Below are 22,143 nucleotides of genomic sequence, written 5' to 3'. Positions count from 1 at the left end.
ACAACGATAATTTTTTTATTGTAAATTAATGACAAGAATTTCAAATCAGGGCCCAATTAATGACTGATACTATCTGCAATAAACCAGACCCAACAGGATTATATTACGGTTTCAGAGTTACGGTCATGATTTTTATGACTCTGACCAATTGTTTTCGTATAAAGTTTATGGACTTCTTGATTTTTTTCTTCATTTGTTATCGTTTTTTGAACCCACTGACTTATTGTCCCCAATTAAAGGTCCAGTTATCTCTGAGGAGTTAGAAACGAACTTAGGCAATTCTTTCAGTCGTTATCAAATGTCTTTTATGACTTTGAATTTAATTGTTTTAAGAAAAAGTCGGTTAGTTTTTGCAGTTTGACAATATTTTATCTTAGTTCTCTCAACTTCGCGCGCAATCTCAGTTAGAAAACAAAAAGCAACTTCCCGTGGATTATAAATCAATGTCCGTTACGGTTTTATGCTCAACTAACGGTTTCTTTGTTTTGATATGCGTTTTCAATTTTTTTTTACTTTGAAGCATAACTGCATATTTTATGAGTTCATTTTTTTCCTTGTCGTTTTATCACAATATTGACACGTCCAATTGGAGGGAAAAAAAGTAGGGAAAAGGGTTTATCTGAATATGTTAATTGTTTTTGTCATATAAATTATGCTTTTTGGGCTGAAACAAAGATATCTCGCAAAGTTTTATGGGTTTATTTTGTTTTTGATTTTTTGTCTTTTTTTCTGTTGTTGTACGCCATATAACTGATAACGATAGGTCTCAAATGCTTCGTCTAGACGTTTAGCTCAACCTGGTTAAAAATTTCAGTTTATAGCTGTTTGTTTTAATGACTTTCAAAAAATTGAATTAAAAAAAAAAACAATTTTTTTCAACTGTATCCTTTTTTGCTTTAATGTTCGTAACCATGTAAATCAGTCTTGCCTATCACAAGTCACAATTCCTTTTGTTGGTTCAAAAGTTGTTTGGTTATGCGTTGTGAATGATTGCTTCGACCATTTACTTCATAAAAACCATTCCTTGTTCAATTTTTGGGTTTCTTGTTGTTGACATGTCTACGTAGTCTTTTTATGAGGAAGACTCTTTGATGTTTAGATGAGAAGAAAGTGAGCATTTACCGTTCTTGCATGTAACATTTTATTTTTGTTTTTCCTTGAACAATGTGCTCTCGTAAAATTGTTTGATGTTTTTTTCCTTCTTTATATGTTTTGTTTTTTGCGGGGTCGTGACTTAGTCTCATTATTAACAGACCCAGTTAGCTTCTTATGGTTTTGCAACTAAATTTTTTGCTGTCTGTCGAAAATTTGAGTCTGTTATGATGTTTGAAAATATTTGTTTTCAAATACATATATGGGTTTTTGAGCTTCGTCATTTTTTTAATTAGTTTTTCGGTCACTTTGTAGCTCAGTCTCTGTAAACACAGGTCACAACCCGTTTCCAGTCAGCTTTACTTTAATCTCTATCATAGTTTTAGTTTTGAACATTTGTTTCTTGGCGTTGTTCCTGCTGTTACAAAGAGATTTAATAAAATCTCGGAGAGTTTTGATATTCGAACAGTTTATAGGATATTTTATTTTCTTTTTAATATTTAGCAATAATCATAGGTCCAATTGGCTTTAAATTTCTGCGCAATTGAACATTGGATATCAACAAGTCTTAATTGCTTGCTATGGAGATATAAATGAACATTTTAGGGATTTCAATTGATATCTAATGACATTAATAACGGTGAGTTTAATTGTTTTCAAAAATAGGAACGTGTTTTTGAACTTCGCACCTCTTTGCTCTTTCCTGTCGACCTGTTAACCAGTAGCATTGCCGACAGGTCCCATATGTTTTCTCTTGAAGTATAGGTCAAATTGTTCGTTTAGGTTTAATCTGATGCGAGTTTGATATTGTTGCGATTTTTTTTAATTATAAAAATCGAGTTTTGGTCGTACATAATGTTTGTTATTTGATTTTTATTATTGTCCTTTCTAGTAGTCCTATTACTATTATCAACAACGTGCATCGGCCCTCTAGCGGGGTTTTTTGTATTCTATTGGTTGTTTATTGAACGATATGTATGTTTTAGAATGTTTTCTTTCTCTTTGTCATTTGGTAGCCAATTAAGTCAACAATGTGGATGAGTGGGGTCGAAACCTTATGTGCGTACGCACATTACCGAGCCTCCTTGTTTTTTTTTCTAATTTAAAAGGTCGTTCAAAACAGAAGTCGACGCGTAAAATATGGGAGCAACCAAAAATTGGTGTACTAGCAAAAAGCAAAATATTTGACCTTCAAAAATTAATACTTTCCTAAATATTACACCAAAACTATTCCAAAAATTATCACAGCTCAGTAGAGCATTAGAACGTAAAAATATTTTAAAATCTTTATTCCTGAATAAAGCTGATTTTCTTGATAAAAGGCGACCATTTTTGATGATAAAGCTAAAATAAGTGATTTGATGTGCTCGTTTTTCGAAACGTGATTATTAAACATTAAACAAAAATATTTTTTTTTCAAAGCAATAAAGCTTTTTATCTTTTGGTCTACGTAACTATATAAAATATTTTAGCAATGATTTATAAAAAATATTTTTAAAATTGTTTATTAGTTTTTGAAGTTCTGACCGAAAATCTTTTTAGTTATATAGCTGGTAGAAAAATTGACCACGAATTCCATATTTTTACGGTAATGGGTTGCTAAGCATTATATGCCCACTAATGTGGAAGGGGGTATAATGAGAACTTTTTTGACCCTAACTAATGCGAACCCTAATTATTTAAGGACAAGTACGTGTTGACCCAAATCTTCCTTCTGACAGTCCTGGTTGTTGGATTTGCAATCCTCCATCTGTTCTATCGGTTCTTCAAGTACCAGATTGACTACACACAGGAGGCAGTGGACTGTGACGAGTACTTCCACTTCTGGGATCCGAAGGATGCTTGCGAACTTCAGGCATTCGCCAACTTCAGCGACATGCTCACAATTGCAATTCACGGATCTCTGCAGCTGTTTTCAAGTGTTTACTTCATGGCCGTCGCCATTCAAAAGGTTTTTTAGTTGTGACTGAAACTGTTTCATAGCATAGGGGGAGGTGGGAGGGGGGGGGGAGTTTATATTAAATGACTAATTATAATTGGAATTGTACACCTTCAAAACAGCATATATACATTGTAATGGCTGCATCCAACTCTTTTTAAGATATGTGAACCTGCATATTATGATGTTAAAACATTCGTCAGTTTCCCCTAGATTGAGAGCCCAGGTATAATAAAAATGGAGTGGAACCGGAAAGATTTACAGCAGAATGCCTTTGCAATGCGAATTCGTGCCTTCCAAACAGTTTGCGTTCACGCGCAATTTGCTAGCCAAAAGTTACCAAAAGTTATCACAGCATAGAACAAAAAAGTTCTAATAAAGGTCCACCCTTAGCCAATTAGGTAGTCAGCCCATTTTTCTGTTAGAGGGGCAATCGGAATACACCAGCTCTTATTTACCAACTAGTGAACAGATAGGTTTGATATGTCATATTTTTAACTTTTTCAAAAAAATAGAAAACAAATATAATTTTTCAATAAATCTGGCTACTTCTGAAATGAACTCAATCTGTAATGGCAGCTCTCCTTGTGTTTCACAAAGAAAGTTTTACACCGCCCAGTTCGTTCTGAGTGGTTACAAAATCTGTCCGGATACTTCGTTTATGCAGTTCGCTTTTGTAACTGTATATCCGCTCTGCTGTACTTACCGTTGCATTAACTATTTTAGTTCGTAACTATTCACTGATCTTAGTTTTTTCAACTATAAATTTGAACTGGATTGCTACAGATCACACAATACGGGATCTCTTTATGTATACCAGTTCAATCCGATAGAGAAAACAAATCGAAGACAAAGATATATGTCTAAGACCTGTTTGTGCAAAAACATTCAAATTTAAACCTAAGTTGGCTTTTGCTGTTTGTACTCACAAGTTGAGAATACCAGAAGTTGGGGTTGTAACAGTTGAATTTCAGCTCCAATAATTCGTTGATGCAAGACACAGTAACAGAATTTACTGCTCAAGAATAATATTTTGAATACAAGACACAGTAACAATTTACTGCTCAGGAATATTTCTAGTTCAAGACACAGTAACACGTTATTTACTGCTCAAGACAATTTGTTTTTGCAATATTTTGCTGAGTTAAACTTTCAGACGTTTTCTGCGGCTACTACGTTGAGATCTGTGTGTTGCTTTTGTTATTTCCCCTTTTCTCTTTTTTCTCACGTGACAAACTGTGACTAGTACTAGAACTATAACTATAACTATTAAATGACTAGGACAACAGAAAGTGTTTTGCTTCTATTTTCCCGCCTACGCTAGCTTAGCGAGCTCAGCTCCAACATCGCCGGCCCTGTTTTCCTTCGTGAAAACATCTCCGTCCAGCACTGGAGCGATCTTCACTACTGGTCTCTTGTAGTATCCATCTTTCGTTTGGATTGTCGCTGATTGAATCACTCCGTCGGAACCTTCAAATGTTTCGTTCATTCGACCTAGATCGTAATATCCACGTTTGTCACTGTCTTCCACTAACCACACAAGATCACCCTGCTGAAGACTTCTGTCCGTTTTGGTCTGCCATTTCTTACGACTGTTCAACGTTGGCAAGTACTCTTTACAGAATCTGTCCCAGATGAGGTCTGCGTAAGCTTGCGTTTGTTGGAAGAGCTTTCTATGATCAACAAATTGCTCTGAACTTGATAGATACGGTAAACAAAGGTTCTTGTTGCCAAGTAGGAAATGGTTTGGAATAATAGCTTTTAAATCGGTGGCATCAGAACTGACCGGCGTCAACGGTTTAGCATTCAACGTCTGTTCAACAAGACACATCGTGGTTGACAGAACATCTTCCGTGACTGATCGGTTACCCAACACAGCATACATTGCCTTCTTACAACTCCTAACTAGTCTTTCCCACACTCCTCCAAAGTGTGGTGCTGCAGGTGGGTTGAACTTCCATCTGATTCCTTGTTGAATCAGATGTTCTTCAATTTGCCTCTTGTTCCATGCTGCTATATACTCTGCCAGTTTTTTTTCAGCTCCAACGAAGTTTGTCCCGTTATCGCTAATCATTTTGACCGGTTTGCCTCTTCGAGCAATGAATCGCAAAATTGCGTTCAGACAACAATGAGTGTCTAGTTTTGGTACAATTTCTATATGTACCGCTCGTACAGTAAGGCATGTGAATAGACAGCACCAACGCTTTTCGTTTCTTCGACCAATCTTTACTGTGAATGGTCCAAAATAGTCTACGCCCATATTCGAGAACACTGTTGATGCGACTAATCGTTCTTCAGGTAGATCTGCCATTACTGGTGCCTTTGTTTGGGCTCTTCCCTTCCGACATCTAATGCATTTGTTTTTGATCGATCTCAAAGTATTTCGTATGCCTAGAATCCAGAATTTCTGCTGATTTATGTTTCTGACATGTTCAGTACCTTCGTGATGACTATTCTTATGTTCATTTTGCAAGAATAATTCAATTACATGGTGCTTCCAATGTGACAGTATTGGATGCTTCGTTTCGAAGCTCAATTGACTTTTACCTATTCTGCCTTGGGCACGAATAAGTCCTTGCTGGCCTATGAATGGTGAAAACTGGAGGATTTTGCTGTTTTTTGGAATTTCTTTTTCAGCTTTGAGAGATTTCATCTCTTCCGCAAACTGTTCTTGCTGCAGTAGTCTGAAGATGCTTGCTTGTGCACCCTCTCTTTCTTCAACACTTAGTGTTTTTGTTGCCGGTTTGTGTTTTATAAATACGCGCTGTACGTATGCCATTGTATTTACAAGTCGATTGAAATTGCTGAATCGTTCTCACTGAACAATCAGCTTCTTCTCTTCAACCTTTGCTGAGAAAACCATTTCGTCGTTTTGTTTGTCTGAAGCAAATGTTAAATTCAACTGTTCAGGCCATTCGTTCTCTCGTTGCTTCAACCAGGCCGGCCCAGTGAGCCATTCACTTCTCTTAAGTTCGTCAACATTGATCGCTCGTGTCCCGATGTCAGCTGGATTGTTAATACCACTCACATGATTCCACTGTGAAACATTAGTTGTGTCCAAAATCTCAGCCACTCTGTTTGCAACAAACACCTGTTGCTTACGGTGGGAGCTATGAATCCATTGCAGAACAGTAGTGGAGTCTGACCAAAATTTGCAACTCTGAATCTTCGATTCGTGTTCCTTCACAATCTGTTCTTTAAGTCTCACCGCCATCACTGCTGCTGGTAGTTCCAAGCGATATATGGAAAGGTGTCGCATCGGTGCGACTCGGCACTTTCCGATTACAAATGCTAAGTCTGCTGAGTATTCTTTGGGCTTTGAAAGTAGGTATGCCACAGCGCACATTGTGTCTTCAGATGCGTCGGCAAACACATGAAGTTCCCAATTGTCCTTGGCTGTGCTGAAGTATCTTCTATCAATGCTGGTTTCTGCTACTTCTGGAAGCTGATCTTTCCACTTCAGAAACTCTTCTTCTTCGTTAGGATCCACTGAGTTGTCCCAATGTTGTCCATTTTTTTGTCCAAATGCTCTTCAGGAGTCGTCTCATATGGACACTGAATGGTGCAAACAGTCCAAGAGGATCAAACACTGAAGAAACTAGAGATAAGATCTTCCTTTGGGTGATTGGGGTCTCAACTTTTTTGCTTGTACCTCTACAAACCTGTAGAATAGCATCGGTAATCGTTCACTGAAGCCCAAGCACGGATGACCCTTCCTGACTGGGTTCTACTTCAACCTGCTTTGTTTTGTTGATTGATCTTAAGTCCTCTGGGATTGCGTTGGTTACCACGTCGCTGTTGGTGATCCACTCCTTCAGTTAAAATCCATGTTTTGAGAGAAGAGGTTGCAGTTGTTTGAAAACCTTGATTGCTTCTTCAGGTGTTTCGACTGACTTGATGAAATCGTCCATGTAGACGTTGTTTTGGATTGTTTTAGCTGCAATTGGGAACTCGTCTTCGTTATCGATCGCTACTCGCTTCAGAGCATAGTTGGCACATGTTGGTGAACTCTTTGCTCCAAAAACATGACGCTGATACTCGTAAATTTGCACAGGTTCGTTCATTGTTGGTCGCCACAGGAATCTCAAGCAGCTTTTATCCCGATCAGGAACTTGCACTTGAAGATTGATTCAATATCTGCGGTTAAGGCAATTGGTCCTTCTCGAAATCTGAATATTGTTCCGATCAACCCGTGTAGCAGATCGGGTCCGGCTAACAACTTGTCATTTAGGCATACATCCTTGTATTTTGCTGCAGCGTTGCAAACACGACGAACTTTACCCGGTTTGTTGGGGTTTAGTACTGGATGGTGTGGCAAATACCATTCCTTTCCGAAAGTGCCTTTGACTTCCGATTTACCAATGATCTTCACAAATCCCTTTTCAAGATCTGTATCAATTGACTGTTGATACAAGTCCTTTAAATTTGGGTCTCGTTGGAATCTTCGTTCCAGTGAGTAGAGCTGACCAAGGGCCGAGCCGTAGTTGTTTGGAAGATTGGGTTCTGGTTCGCTCCAGAGCATGCCCACTTCGTACAGCTCCCCTGTAAACTTTGTCGTGCTCTCTAGAAACTTCTGAGCTTGCTGCTCTTTCTTTGATTGACTTACAACATTTATTTTGGAAGCATAGGTTTCTATGTCCCACCATGATTGGATTTTTTCTGCCACTTTCACATCTTCTGTGAAGGCAAAATGACAAACATTTTGACTTTTCTTGCCTGTCATGGGACCACTGACTACCCATCCTAATTCTGTTAAGACGGCGAAAGGCTCACTTCGTGTACCAATCTTATAGTCCAATGGACGTTGAATTTCGTAGGCATCTTGTCCAAGTGTGATGCCTACTTCCATCAGGTTGAATGTTTTGTTAGTGAGAACATTCAGGTGTCTGAATTTGTTCTTCAGTTCCTTGTAGTCATATGTTGTGTTTCCCAACGAGATTGATGGGTGTGCAAACGCTTCAATTGAATGCACCTTTGAATGTAGTCCCTTTATTGTGATAGGAATCTTCTTTGTCCTCAAATCTTGCGTCCCATGTATGCCAGCTATGTTTAAGGTAACGTCCTTGCCTTTGGCTTGTAGTTGATCCTTAACACTTTGATCGATGAATGATACTGTTGAACCACTATCGAGGAAAGCGTAGGTAGTCAACCTGTTACCACCACACAGAACCGATACCGGAACAATTTGAAGAAAACTAGTAACTTGGTTACTCTGGTTGATTGTAGCTGCGCTCACGCTAACTGCGTGACTACCCTCGTCCATTTGGTTTTCTGAGTGTAGCAGTCTGTTGTGCCTTTTGGTACATCCATTTATACCGCACGGGTGGACTTTACAATCTTTGATTGCATGCCCTTTCCCCAGACATCCATAACATAAGCGTTCTTTCCTCACTGCCACGTATCGATCATTCACACTCATGTTTTTGAATGACGGACAGTTCCAAATTTTATGAGTGCCATCGGCTAATGGACACTGATCGCTTTGCGTTTGCTTGGTTTCTTGCAGGTTTGAACTTGCACTGAAGTTCGATGTCTTCGAGAATCGTTTTTTTCTATTTGTGTTGCGTCTGTCTTCTTCTTTGCGTTCTCCTTTAAACGCTGAAAACCCTTCATGCACGAATGCCATTCGTGATAGCCATTTTTCAAACATGATTAGATCAGGCCAGTCCTCGTCTTTGTCATCGACGTAGAACCACCATTTTTCTTTAAGAACCTGTTGTAGCTTATCGACTGCCATGTACAATGTCGAACTTGATTGCAAATCACCAATATGTTTGTATCATGAGGTTTCACTTGATTTGTTTTTCGTAGGCTCTCGAGCTGCGCATCTATAATTACATGCGGTCTTCCAAATTTTCTTTCTAAAATGTTCCAGGCAGCACTATAAAACTGTCCAGAATAGCCCATTCCCGAGATTGCAGATTTTACTTTGCCTGTTAGCAGAGTCTTCAAATGGCTCATTTTTTCTTAGTCGGGAATCGTGCGTTTATCTACTGTTGCTATGAACATGCTAGACCACTCAGGCCACTCCAGCGGGTTTCCGTCAAAATTGTTCAACCTCAATTTTGCTAAACTACTGCTTGAATGTCCAGTGTTGTAGTGCCTTCCAGCTATCGGCGATATATCCCGCCCTTCAACACTTACTGAGAGTTCGCGAGAGTTTGGGTACCATGGGTAATGCCTCTGCTTATTCCGTTCAGGGCTGACGTCAAAGCGAGCTCTTGGTCGAATTGGCGTTCGCGTGTCGTTCATCGAATCCGCCCACTCCGAGACATCTCTCCCTTTTGGGGTCCAATTGAAAGGTGTCTTGTCACGCGCCTTAGTCGATTGAGAACGGAAGTCATCTTTCTCCAATGCTGTTTTTTGCAATTGGCGCTTTAGGTCTCGCTCTTTTTCCCGAAGCTGATGTTGCATCTCTTGTTCTTTCATTTGCATTTCTAGATCCAACCTTTTTCGATCAAATTGTGCTCGTTCGATTTGCAACTTTGCTTCAAATTCAATTTCAAATTCCTTCATTCGTTCTTCAACCCGACGTTTCACTAAAGATGCTTCCGAAGCGTTTTTTGTATCCTGGTTGATTGTCCATGAAACCGTATTCGTCGTTGCATTGCTTGTGTTACCATGGTTTTGGTTAAACTCTGGAATTCCAACGTTTTGCTCTAACTGATGCACATTATTCGCAGGCGGTTGCTCTTCATTGGCATGAAGAGTTGACTGGCTTTGCTGGCTTGACATGTTTGTCTCTCCGTGGATATACGGTAACTACTCTGCTTTCAAATATTGAAAGTATTTTTCTGTCTCAAGTTTGCGTTTTAAAGAAATATCTGGGTCTGGGAGAGTCTCAGCTTTCTTATTCACGAGTTTTTGAATGCTGTCGTCCAATTGCAGTATCTGCTGAAAAAGAGTCTTGAGCTTGCTTGGTCGATCTCGATTCTCAATGAGCTCAAAACCTTCCTGTTTCTCAATCCAGTTGTTTCGCAAGTTGTTGATCTGTCGATCCAAAACACTTTGACTCTGTGACGGAGTCACTTCTTGTGTACTTCGGGACTGCAGCTTGAATCTTTACAGCTCCTTTATTTGTTTGCTTTAATTAAGTTTTGCTTTTCAACGTTCCTATTTGCTTTGCCTAATTGGCTTTGCGTTGTTGAATTGCTCTTTGAGTTTTGTTCTCGTTCGTCGATGACTTCGTCACTTCGACTGTTGGGTTGGACAGCAGTTTATTCCACTATCCAGATCGGCGGACCAAATGTAACGGCTGCTCTCCTTGTGTTTCACAAAGAAAGTTTTACACCGCCCAGTTCGTTCTGAGTGGTTACAAAATCTGTCCGGATACTTCGTTTATGCAGTTCGCTTTTGTAACTGTATATCCGCTCTGCTGTACTTACCGTTGCATTAACTATTTTAGTTCGTTACTATTCGCTGATCTTAGTTTTTTCAACTATAAATTTGAACTGGATTGCTACAGATCACACAATACGGGATCTCTTTATGTATACCAGTTCAATCCGATAGAGAAAACAAATCGAAGACAAAGATATATGTCTAAGACCTGTTTGTGCAAAAACATTCAAATTTAAACCTAAGTTGGCTTTTGCTGTTTGTACTCACAAGTTGAGAATACCAGAAGTTGGGGTTGTAACAGTTGAATTTCAGCTCCAATAATTCGTTGATGCAAGACACAGTAACAGAATTTACTGCTCAAGAATAATATTTTGAATACAAGACACAGTAACAATTTACTGCTCAGGAATATTTCTAGTTCAAGACACAGTAACACGTTATTTACTGCTCAAGACAATTTGTTTTTGCAATATTTTGCTGAGTTAAACTTTCAGACGTTTTCTGCGGCTACTACGTTGAGATCTGTGTGTTGCTTTTGTTATTTCCCCTTTTCTCTTTTTTCTCACGTGACAAACTGTGACTAGTACTAGAACTATAACTATAACTATTAAATGACTAGGACAACAGAAAGTGTTTTGCTTCTATTTTCCCGCATACGCAAGCTTAGCGAGCTCAGCTCCAACACAATCGGACAAAAGTTTTAACAGCACAGCATTCGAAAAATAACGTAGTCGAAAAATAACAGCATTCGAAAAATAACGTAGCACAGCATTCGAAAAATAACATACTACATTTTGGGCTAGAGTATCAGCACGTCGACCAATCACCTGTTTTATTCGCTATCTTAAAATTTTCATTGCTGTGACGCAAAATAATTCAACTGAAAGACATTTGAGAAGGTATTCCTGAACAAACAATTCCGATCCCTGCATACATTCATGCACAAAAATATGCCTGAAATGAAAAATTTAAATATATTTTCATAATAATTTATCCTATGAAACCAAATTCAAATGCTAACCCTCCCCAACGCTCTGGAGTGTATCAATGCTATATAATGCATCAAACGGCAAAGATAATATTTCCACTGTTTTCAAATTTGTTATAACTTCTCTCTGGTTAGCGGCAGAAAAACTGTTATACGAAGAAAAACTTTTGTCAAGGCTTTTAGCCGTCAAAAAAAAAATTGGAAAAAAGAATAAAAAAAACAGGTGCTAGTCACTCCACGGGTACAATAAATGAATAATCCTGAAAAATTGAGTTATGCGCAGATGATGTCAGACAGACTTATTAAGCGTTCGGGATCTTTTCCGTTTGCGCCCCCCCAGCTTAGTGGGCGCATATTATTTGCAACCCCCAGACGCACGTGCCATATTTTTACTATAATGATTTACTATGTAATGGCACGTGCTCTGTAACTGGGGTGCGCATAACGTACTGGGGGGGCACAAACGGAAAAGATCCAGCGTTCGATGTAAAGCATGAAATTTTGGTTAATTGTAGCCTAGCGAGAAAACATTTCGGAACAGATTTGTGAGCTTGATAAACAAAGTAGGAGTCAAAATAAACGCATCGACAACGAAATGTTGAATTATTCAATTAACAATGATTATGTTAAATAGCACGCAAAAGAATTACAGTTCCCTTTTATTTTTGGCTGACACTATATCTATCTTTTTAACTTATGACAAAATTGAGAGGTGTCTAATAAAGTTTGCTTGGAGTTGTTTCGATGTTGCTAATTTTCATCCTAGACTTTTCTTATTTCTGTAAGATTTCTTCGAATGAAATCAATAGAATTAAAAAACATAGCAGGACAAGTCCTGACGTACAATTCAAAGAATTTTCATTGACTAAAAAAACTAGACCTAAAACGGACAAATGGATTGGAAAAACCATTTAAAAAAAATCCAGTCCAAAAAATCGAAAAAACAGTAAAAATCAAAGTGAAATTGCCGCATGTGAACAAAAAACCACAAGCGAGAAAGCTAATTTTTGTTCAAACTCCATTTTCTCACTCTACTTTAAATTTAGAGCAAAAAAATTTCACGCCGCAAACCACTTGCTTTTTCGCACCGCTTCCTGTTTCGGCGTGACCAAAATCACTACTCCAATCTGACTTCAAAAATCATGAAAATGTGTGAACAGATCTTAAAAAAAAACATAGCCGGAAGAATTCTGGAAACGACTCGAAGCAGAAAACTGCCCATACTTATTACTAAGCAACTAGAACAACTATTGTGAACCCTAAACGTCCACAAATACCATAAAAAAATTAAGGAAAAAAGAAACCGCATTCAAAAACAAATTGAAAGAAAAAACTATAAAAACTTAATGAGTTTTTTTAATAGTACAAGGAAACATAACGCCGATACGGTTCTTTTGCAATTAGAGCAATGAAAAGCTCGCACAACAATGGGCAAGTCATAATAGGGCGGATAAGAAACTTGTCTAAGATTAAAAAAAGAAAAACTGCAAAAAAAATAAGAAAAATGGTTAAAAATTTCTCAATTTTTGTGTCATTTTTCCTAAGAAAAAAATAAATTATACCAACAAAACTTTAATTAATTGGTATCTGAAGATTCCTTAAGGAACAAGCTTCTATTCAAATCCCATTTAAAGCAGTAAAACAAAAAAACAGGTAAAAAATCATTAAATTTCGTCTGAAAATCAGCAAAACTGATCAAAAACCTCCAAATTAGCATTAAAAATCAAATTAACTACTGGAAACCTTCAATACTATCAAAAGAAGCCTGAAACTAATACAATATCATAATCAAACCTCATAACCATCAAAAGTTGCAAAAAAAACTGCTTTTAAAAGCCGCACGTGAACAAAAAAATTTCGCTCGCTTGGAGAATACTTTTTCACACATCAATTTCTCGCTCTCTCAAAAACAGCAGTATGAACAAAAACCACTCTCTTTTCGCTCCGCTCTTCACTTTTGTTCAGCGCCAAAATCACTTCAAATTTTTTCACGCATTTCATTTCCCGCTTCAAAAATCACTCCAATAAAATTGATTAAAAAAAGGACTTCTCCAATACTCCTCTTCGAGTCGTAAAAAGACAGCGCCCCAATACAATTCAAATTCTTTGAATTGTAAAAAAACTTTTGGTAACCAAATGTGACTATATTTGGTAATGAAAAAAGAGCAGTTCATCTGATTATTGTAAATGACTGTGTGACGTTTACAGGACTTTATTAACTGCCTACAAATAAACTCTGGAGAAACAAAACAAACGCGCCAATTTAGTCAATTAACTGCCACGATAGATGTTACTGACAAAATTATTGGACTCCCGCTATTCATTCACGTTTACTGCAGTGCAAGTAGAGTTCATGACTCCAAAAGCAGAATCACAGTTAGAAGAAACAAAAAATCTATGCTCTTTTACCCCACCCCTAGCTTAGTGGGCAAAATACGTTTACACGTGCTTTTTTCCTCACCGCAAAGACCTCCGAGCAGACTCAACTGCGCTTTATGACCAGACCAAAGTGTGCTTGAAATCATCCCTGCTCAGACGCTAGTGCGCTCGTTACTGTCTTTCATCAGAAACAGATGCGCACAAAATTATCCGAGATCAAAAGCAAGTGCGCCTAATATTGTCTCCAATTGCGCATGAAACCGTCTCTGATCAGACTCAAGTGCGCTCAAAATGTTCCTTATCTCTTAGAACCGCAATAACTTATTCATATGATAAATGATGTTTTCAGCAAAAAATTGAACATAGAAACTCAAAAACATGTGATCAAAGACTAACGTTAAGCGTGAAAAAATCTCTTAGAACCACAATAATATTCATTTCATAAATGATGTTTTCAGGAAAAAATTAAACTTAGAAAACCTCGAGAGAGCTACAAAAAAATTTTGAAAAGCCAATTTGTGTTGTGTGTCATTGGTGTATGTTTTCACTAATAGTTGATAGCTCCAATTACGCAGTTTTGCATGAAAACAACCTTGATGGACAATTGCTTGAAATTAACTGTACAGCTGCCCGTTAAGTAGCCCCGGCCCTTAAGTACATCTTGTTTCTAAGCAGGACCATCAGATTCTAGATGATTTTCTGATTAGCAGGCTGCAGTGTTGTTTGCAGGAGCAAGAACCAACTTTTTAAAAATGAACATCATTACACCGCAGAGCTATAGCCCAAAATCTCCGCCTTAGTAAAGTTTGCTCAAAAATTAGATGCATAAAGAGAACGAAATTAAGAGACATCCTTTGTATCTTAGTTTTCGAAAAAGGGGGTTTCGCCAATTTTGCAAAATAAAAGAACTTACAAATCGTAAAACAGGTAACAAGCCTTGTAGCACGTTTCCGCTCATTTTAGGTATTTATTATTTGCATTAAAGTATCTCTAATCCGAAATTGAGTCTAATTAAACGCGCGCTTTTTGAGCCTGCAAATTGATACAATACTTTGTAATAAGCACATCATTACAGATTTAATTGAAGCTTTCAAAGCTTTAAAGCGACTTAAACACAAACAACTTTAAATACAAAGTCGAAAAATCCCTCGCTCAAAAAAGGGCTTGTATATCAATGTTGGACCGGCAAACTCAAGGGCACCAAAAATAGGGGCACTGATGTAGAAACCAAGTGGTTTTAGTTAAACAAGATGGGAAAGTCTACTCGAAAATCCTACAAAAATAATCAAAAAATATTGAGGGATTTATCAGAAAAAATCAAATTTATTTTTTTCTGTTTTTATTTCACTGAACAAAAAAAGTAAGTTTGCAAACTAATATAAAATTTAATTCGATTGTAAATCGGTGAGTGAATTACATGTCTTCAAGTTTGAAAACCAAAGTCAACTTTTGCGGTTTCGTCCAATGTTTCTCAAAAATCGTCGCTTATTCAAAAAATATGATGCGACTCTATGGGCCTTGGAGTTGTAGAATGTTGCTCAAACAATTTTCGTGGTATCTCCTATCCATATGAATTGTATTAAACAAAAATTTTTTGCTTTGTGGTCAATAATTGAAAAATTGGTACACTAGAAAAGTAAAATTCGGAAACGCAAAAAGATTCGTCTAATTTTTATGTAAAATGCCCTCTTAGTTATCGACTATTGTGTCTAGGTGGTTCAAAGTGATAAGAGAAACGTGTGTCAGGATAACTTTGGCTATGATGTAATGAAATTTAAGATAAGTTGTATTTAAAGTCAAATTTTGCAATTTCATCAAGTATCTCTCTAAAGTCGTTTCGTATTTCAAAAATATGATGTAACCCCATTGGACAAAGAGTTGTTGAATTTCGCTCTTACTATTTTCGTAGTATCTCCTATTCATATGGATTGAATTAAAACAAAAAGTTTTGTTTTGGGGTCTATACTTAAGAAATTGACACATTATATGAGTTACGTCTCAGTGCCACAAAAACTTATTTTTTCCGAAGACAGCTTTGTTTGTCAATGTGGGACCGGTGGAATCTATTTTCACTAACCAAGTCTTTTTCATTGGACAAATTTCATTTCACTGGTCGAATCTATTTTGTGAAATTTAAGAGTAACTTCCCAGTGCCAAGAAAACTGATTTTTTCCGAAAAATCTCGAGAGAAAAATTTTTACATCAGAAAGGTAAAGTTAGGAAACTCAAAAAATTCGTCGGTTTTTTAAAGTGAAATGCCCTCTTATTTCTCGACTATTGAGTCTAGGTGGTTCAACATGATAAGAGAAACGTATGTCAGGCTAACTTTAGCTCTGATGAGAGAAATTTAAGATTAGTGTTACATAAACTCAAACTTTGCAATTTCGCCAATCATTTCTCTAAAGTCGTTTCGTATTTCAAAAATATGATGTAACCTCATTGGTCAAAGAGTGGTTGAATGTTGCTCATACTGTTTTAGTAGTATCTCCTATTTATATGGATTGTATTAAACAAAAATTTTTTGCTTTGCGGTAAATAATTGAAAAATTGGTACACTAGAAAAGCAAAATTCGGAAATGCAAAAACTTCGACTGTTTTTTTATGTAAAATGCCCTCTTATTTCTCGACTATTGGGTCTAGGTGGTTCAACATGGTTAAAGAAACGTATTTCAGGCTAGCTTTAGCTATGATGAGAGAAATTTAAGATTAAAGTTACATAAACTCAAACTTTGCAATTTCGCCAATCATTTCTCTAAAGTCGTTTCGTATTTCAAAAATTTGATGTAACCTCATTGGTCAAAGAGTGGTTGAATGTTGCTCATACTGTTTTTGTAGTATCTCTTATTTATATGGATTGTATTAAACAAAAATTTTTTGCTTTGCGGTAAATAATTGAAAAATTGGTACACTAGAAAAGCAAAATTCGGAAATGCAAAAACTTCGACTGTTTTTTTAAGTAAAATGCCCTCTTATTTCTCGACTATTGGGTCTAGGTGGTTCAACATGATTAAAGAAACGTATTTCAGGCTAGCTTTAGCTATGATGAGAGAAATTTAAGATTAGAGTTACATAAACTCAAACTTTGCAATTTCTCCAATCATTTCTCTAAAGTCGTTTCGTATTTCAGAAATATGATGTAACCTCATTGGTCAAAGAGTGGTTGAATGTTGCTCATACTATTTTCGTAGTATCTCCTATTCATATGGATTGTATTGAAAATTTTTTTTCTTTGCGGTCAATAATTGAAAAATTGGTACACTAGAAAAGTAAAATTCGGAAACGCAAAAAATTAGTCTGTTTTTTATGTAAAATAATGCTTTCTTATTTCTCAACTATTGGGTCTAAGGGGGTCCAAAGTTATGAGAGAAACGTGTTTCGCGCTAACTTTGGCTATGATTTGAAATTTATAACTAGTATTACATAAAGTCAAGTATTGCGATTTCGTCAAATATTTCTCTAAAAACGTTTCATATTTCAAAAATATGATGTAACCTCATTGGTCAAAGGGTTGTTAAATGTTCCTCATACTATTTTCGTAGTATCTCCTATTTATATGGATTGTATTAAATCAAAAATTTTTGCTTTGGGTAAAAATTAAAAAATTGTTACATTAGAAAAGTAAAGTTAGGAAACGCAAAAAGTTCGTCCATTTTTTATTCAAAATGCCTTCTTGTTTCTCAACTATTGGGTCTAAGGGTGGTCCTAAGTGATAAGAGAAACGTGTTTCATGCTAACTTTGGCTATGGTTTGAAATTTATAACTAGTGTTACATAAAGTCAAGTACTGCGATTTCGTCAAATGTTTCTCTAAAAACGTTTCATATTTCAAAAATATGATGTAACCCCAGGGGTCAAAGAGTTGTTGAATGTTGCTCATACTATTTTCGTAGTATCTCGCCTTCATATAGATTGAAATAAAAGAAAAGTTTTGCTTTGGCGAGTAAAGTTAGGAAGTGTAATCAGAAAAGTAAAGTCAGAAAACGCAAAAAATTCGTCTGTTTTTTAATGTAAAATGCCCTCTTATTTCTCGACTATTGGGTCTAGGTGGTTCAAAGTGATAAGAGAAACGTATGTCAAGCTAATTTTAGCTATGATGAAAAGAAATTTAAGATTAGTGTTATATAAATTCAAACTTTGCAATTTCGTTCAAAATTTCTCAAATTTCGTCTCTTACTTACAAAAATGATTTGACTCTATGGGTCAAAGATTTGTAGAATGTTTCTCATACTATTTCTCTATTATCTCCTATTCATATGGATTGTATTAAACGAAAAACTTTTGCTTTGGGGCAAAATTTAAGAAATTGGTACATTATATGAGTTACGTCTCAGTGCCACAAAAACTGATTTTTTCCGAAAAAGGCTTTGTTTGTCAATGTGGGTCTAGTTGAATCTTTTTTCAATGTCAAAATCTATTTTCATTGGCCAAATGTATTTTCACTGGTTGAATCTATTTTGAGAAATTTAGGAAGTACGTCCAAGTGCCACAAAAACTGATTTTTTTTTCGGAAAAATCTTTCGCTGAAAAAGGCTTTGTCAATGTGGGACTGGTATAGATTCAGTGAACCGGCTAGGAACCGTTTGATCAGAGGTAATAAAGTAGTAGTAAGTACGGGTAGTAAAAATAAAGCTTTAATAATTACTTTTAAGCTCAAAAAGGCGCATTAAATTAGGCTTTATTGCGGATTATAGTGCGAAATCGAGTTACGTTGCGTGCAGAAAAACTATACATAAATGGAGCAGATGCGTGATACAAAATCCGCAAAAAATATGGATACATTGCTTGTACTTTTTTTCGCGGCTAAGATTAGGTCACTTTTGCGAACACGGGTTGCTAATTCCCCTTCAACCTTGCCGGTTTCTGCTAAAGTAGCTACTTTCCGCAATATTTTTGCGTTTTCAATGTATTAACATAGGAAAAACGAACACGAGATACACACATCGGGCATATTTGCCCGTGACGAGTTGGGTATACCTCTGCGGTGTAATGGTTTACAGTGAAAATTTAATGAAAGAAATTGCGCTTGAAATGGCTTCTGATCAGATCAAACGCGCTCAAAATTGTCGCTGATCAGACACAGATACGTTTGAAATCTCGAAACCGTCTTTGATGGGACGCAATTGTGCGCATCATCGAAACAAGTTCAATTAATTGAAGACGCCGCCGTTTGATTCAAAGAACGCTCAATCTGCAGTCTAAAGACTTAGCATTGTTCAAATCGGCTGCTTCCATAGATTTTAACAGTAACAAGTTCTAAAGCAGTCTAGCAGTCAATTTCTAGCCTTGAGGAAGAAGCTTGTGCGATCAAATTAATGCATGTTCCTGCACTAATAAAGATCGCATCTATAACTTTATAAATAAAGCTCCTCCCCCACCACCCAGTCCCCCGTCCCCCCCCCCCCCCCCCCCTCCAAGACATACTTAGTTAATAAATTACAAACCGTACAGACCACAATTACCGTAAAAAAAACATTATGGGAGCGATAATGGACTATAAAAACTAAAAATAATGAGCAAAAAAACTATTTCCCACAATGCTGACGGCGCGACTATTGAGCAACAGCAGCATGAATTACTGAAATTAAGAAATGAATTATAAAACCAAAAAACGTCTTTTTGAAAAATCGAAAAAAAGTTAAAAAATTGAATTTTTTCAAGTACGGACCAAAAATTCTTCCACCCTCTTGATTTCTACAAGCGGAACCCTGAGCGCTCAAATGTAGATATTCACACGTGGTTAGGGTATCCTCTAAGCCACCTAGGAACCCAGTGAATCGAACTGCATCGCAAAACTTTTTTCGTTTTTTGGTTATTTATAAAAAAACAAACGCCATTTTTGTGAAGAACTTAATGACTCGCAGGCACCATCAACTTCTGAGGCACTTAAATATGTAGCGCAGATGCCTGACATTGCTAGCTGGTCACTAAGGATATTCTTAACATCAACCAAATAAAAATACGTTTAAACTAACGAGCGGCTACTAGTTTTGAAATGATTCTTAGTCAATTGGGATAGAAGTAAAGAACAAGGCTGCTTGAAAACTCGAGCACCAGGCTGCGAGGGTAGGGTTTTGCTGATACTCTTGAGCAGCTACAACGTGTGTTCCACCGACCCGGACATCATCAACGATACGGACAGCACCGAATCTTCGATTCAATTTGGTGGACTAAGGTAACACATCAACAAAGGCCACTAAAAGTCCAAAGAGACACTGGAAATATACTGGTTGGAGGGCAACTGGTCAACTCAAAATGTTGGAACAAACTACTTCGGACCAGACTCACGACAGTATAGTAGACAGCAGAAAGTAGCAGAGATTTTTGTTAAAACCAAAGTGTTTTTGACATTTGATGCTGATGCCAAGTGTATGTTAGAACAAAAGAGTAAAGTTTTGCAATACATAGCCAAAGAAGTAACTGATCTCTGAGACATTGGACAAAATCGCATACTGCTTGTCGACTACCGGAACAATAACATGCAATTGCAATAATTAAAAGAAAGTTGTCAATCAGCCCGGAACAAAGCGTCATTTTTGAGAGATCAGGCGATAACAAGAAACTTAATGAGTCCCAGAAACAAACATTGCGCGACAAAGCGGAGCGGCGCAGGAGAAAATTATATGAAATCTGCGCAGAATTTGTTCGAATGTTGAAGGAAGAACTTAGTGCTGAAGGATAAGGATACTCAATTACGGGATTAATGGATATCCAGACCTGTCCGAACATTACGAAAGCACTAAAGTTTGTGCAAATCAATTTTCGCTAAAAACATGCACAATGATTATTGAAAATGACACAAACCAGACCGTAATCGGAAACGGAGGAAATTATTCGAATACGAAGCGGGAAGCTGTTGAGGTTTTTTGCCAGCAACCTTCTGTCAATAAGAGTAGAAAAGGACTCAGCGTGGCCAAATCGTTTTTTCGAAACAGTTTGAAGTCGAAAAAAAGATCCGAATGCATGAACAAGAAGCAGAGTAACAGCTTAGAGAACGTCAAAGTTAGTTGAAAAACGAATTACATAAAAATTGAAACTGCGCCTGAATCAACAAGAGCAATAAATACGTCTGCAACAGCAAGAACAGGAACTATACCTGCAACAGCAAAATTAAGGGCAATAGATAGATCTGCAGCAAATACAAGGAAACATTAGAAAATGAAAAAAGAAGCAGAGGAACAGACGCGAAGGACCCAGATTGAGTTTCAACAGAGAAGTACAAGAGCTTCGGACTCTGCTTTAGAAATAAAATTTTGGATCCAGCAGAATGCAAAAAACAACAATACGAAAAACTATAAACAAAAATTGGTTCAAGTCTAGTACCATCTCCAATGTTCAAGTCCATTGAACAAAAATACTCAACTCCAAGGCTGGGGCTGGTTATTAAACCATCAAGGACAGTAAGAGCTAGAGCTGAACAAAAAAGTCCTCTAGAAAGAAGCTTTACCTGCAATTAACAACAGTATATCAAAACACAAACAGAAGCCACAGTCCATGCCCAACTCTAGTAACTGGTCTGCGCAGAGATGGAACAGCAGCTCACAGAACCAAACTGATATGAGTGCTGGTTCTAGTTAATCACCAAAAAACAAGATGAGCCTTCCTAGGTTTCCTTAGAGTTGCTGGAGTGGCCACTTCTCGTTGATGTTGTTGTTCATCGGAACATAACGACGATTTTGAAGAGAAGCAACATCTGGAGATCAGTCTCATAGCTCGGACAAGAGCAGCATGATCAGGATTGTGATTCAGTTCACAACAATGTTTTCAAGCTGGGTTTATGAGATGCAATTGAAAACATACTCGCACTCCGGTATGGAATGATAATTCAGTCAGTGTTGTAAATTTGGCAAAGGTGTCTACGAATGTGATTAACTTGTTTAATCACTTCGGATACAATTCTGGCCTAGAATCAGAAGGAGAGCTCAGTTCTGTAACAAGAGAACTATCTCTTCGTCTGAAATAACAGTGGCTGCAGCGTCCGCAAGATTGTCCACTACAAGTAGTAGAACAGAGTATTTTTAAACCGTTGCTTGTATTTAAAGCGGATAATTATGAAAAGTTTCAAGCACAAAAAAATTAGTCGATTGATCAAATTAAAATTCAAGGATGAACAACAAGTACTTTCGCTTCAGACGCTGTAGTCTCAAGCAAACAAAAGGTTTTCAATTGTCCATTGTTAATTCAACGACGGACAACTCGCTCTGTGCGCTTGTAGAAAACTCAAATCATTAAGGGTAAATGAACAACAAGAATTTGTTGAGCAATTCCGAGTCTGTCTCCTTTTTTGACAATAGGTCACTTGTCAAAGGACTGCAAAGGCAGAACACCCAGTATACCCACCGTCGTGTGGCGAGGCATTAAACTTTGGCGTAGTGACTTTTCAAGTAAGGAGGCTGTAACAGGTGTCT

At 37.2% G+C, this 22,143-nt stretch overlaps 1 protein-coding gene across 1 annotated transcript in view; it reads left to right on the top strand.

The window, feature by feature from the left end:
- Nucleotides 1-22,143, top strand: part of LOC142353136 (uncharacterized) — a 48,358-nt gene that overhangs the window by 12,893 nt on the left and 13,322 nt on the right. The window contains exon 3 of the mRNA XM_075405345.1: nucleotides 2,777-3,043. Coding sequence (XP_075261460.1) covers nucleotides 2,777-3,043 — 267 coding nt within the window. The remainder of the gene's footprint in view (nucleotides 1-2,776; nucleotides 3,044-22,143) is intronic.

Source organism: Convolutriloba macropyga, chromosome 14 (genome assembly GCF_964194025.1).
Source record: "Convolutriloba macropyga chromosome 14, txConMacr16.3, whole genome shotgun sequence".
Classification (NCBI taxonomy): Eukaryota; Metazoa; Xenacoelomorpha; order Acoela; family Convolutidae; genus Convolutriloba; species Convolutriloba macropyga.
Note: the sequence above shows the minus strand (reverse complement) of the source record. Positions and strands in the feature narration are given on the sequence as shown.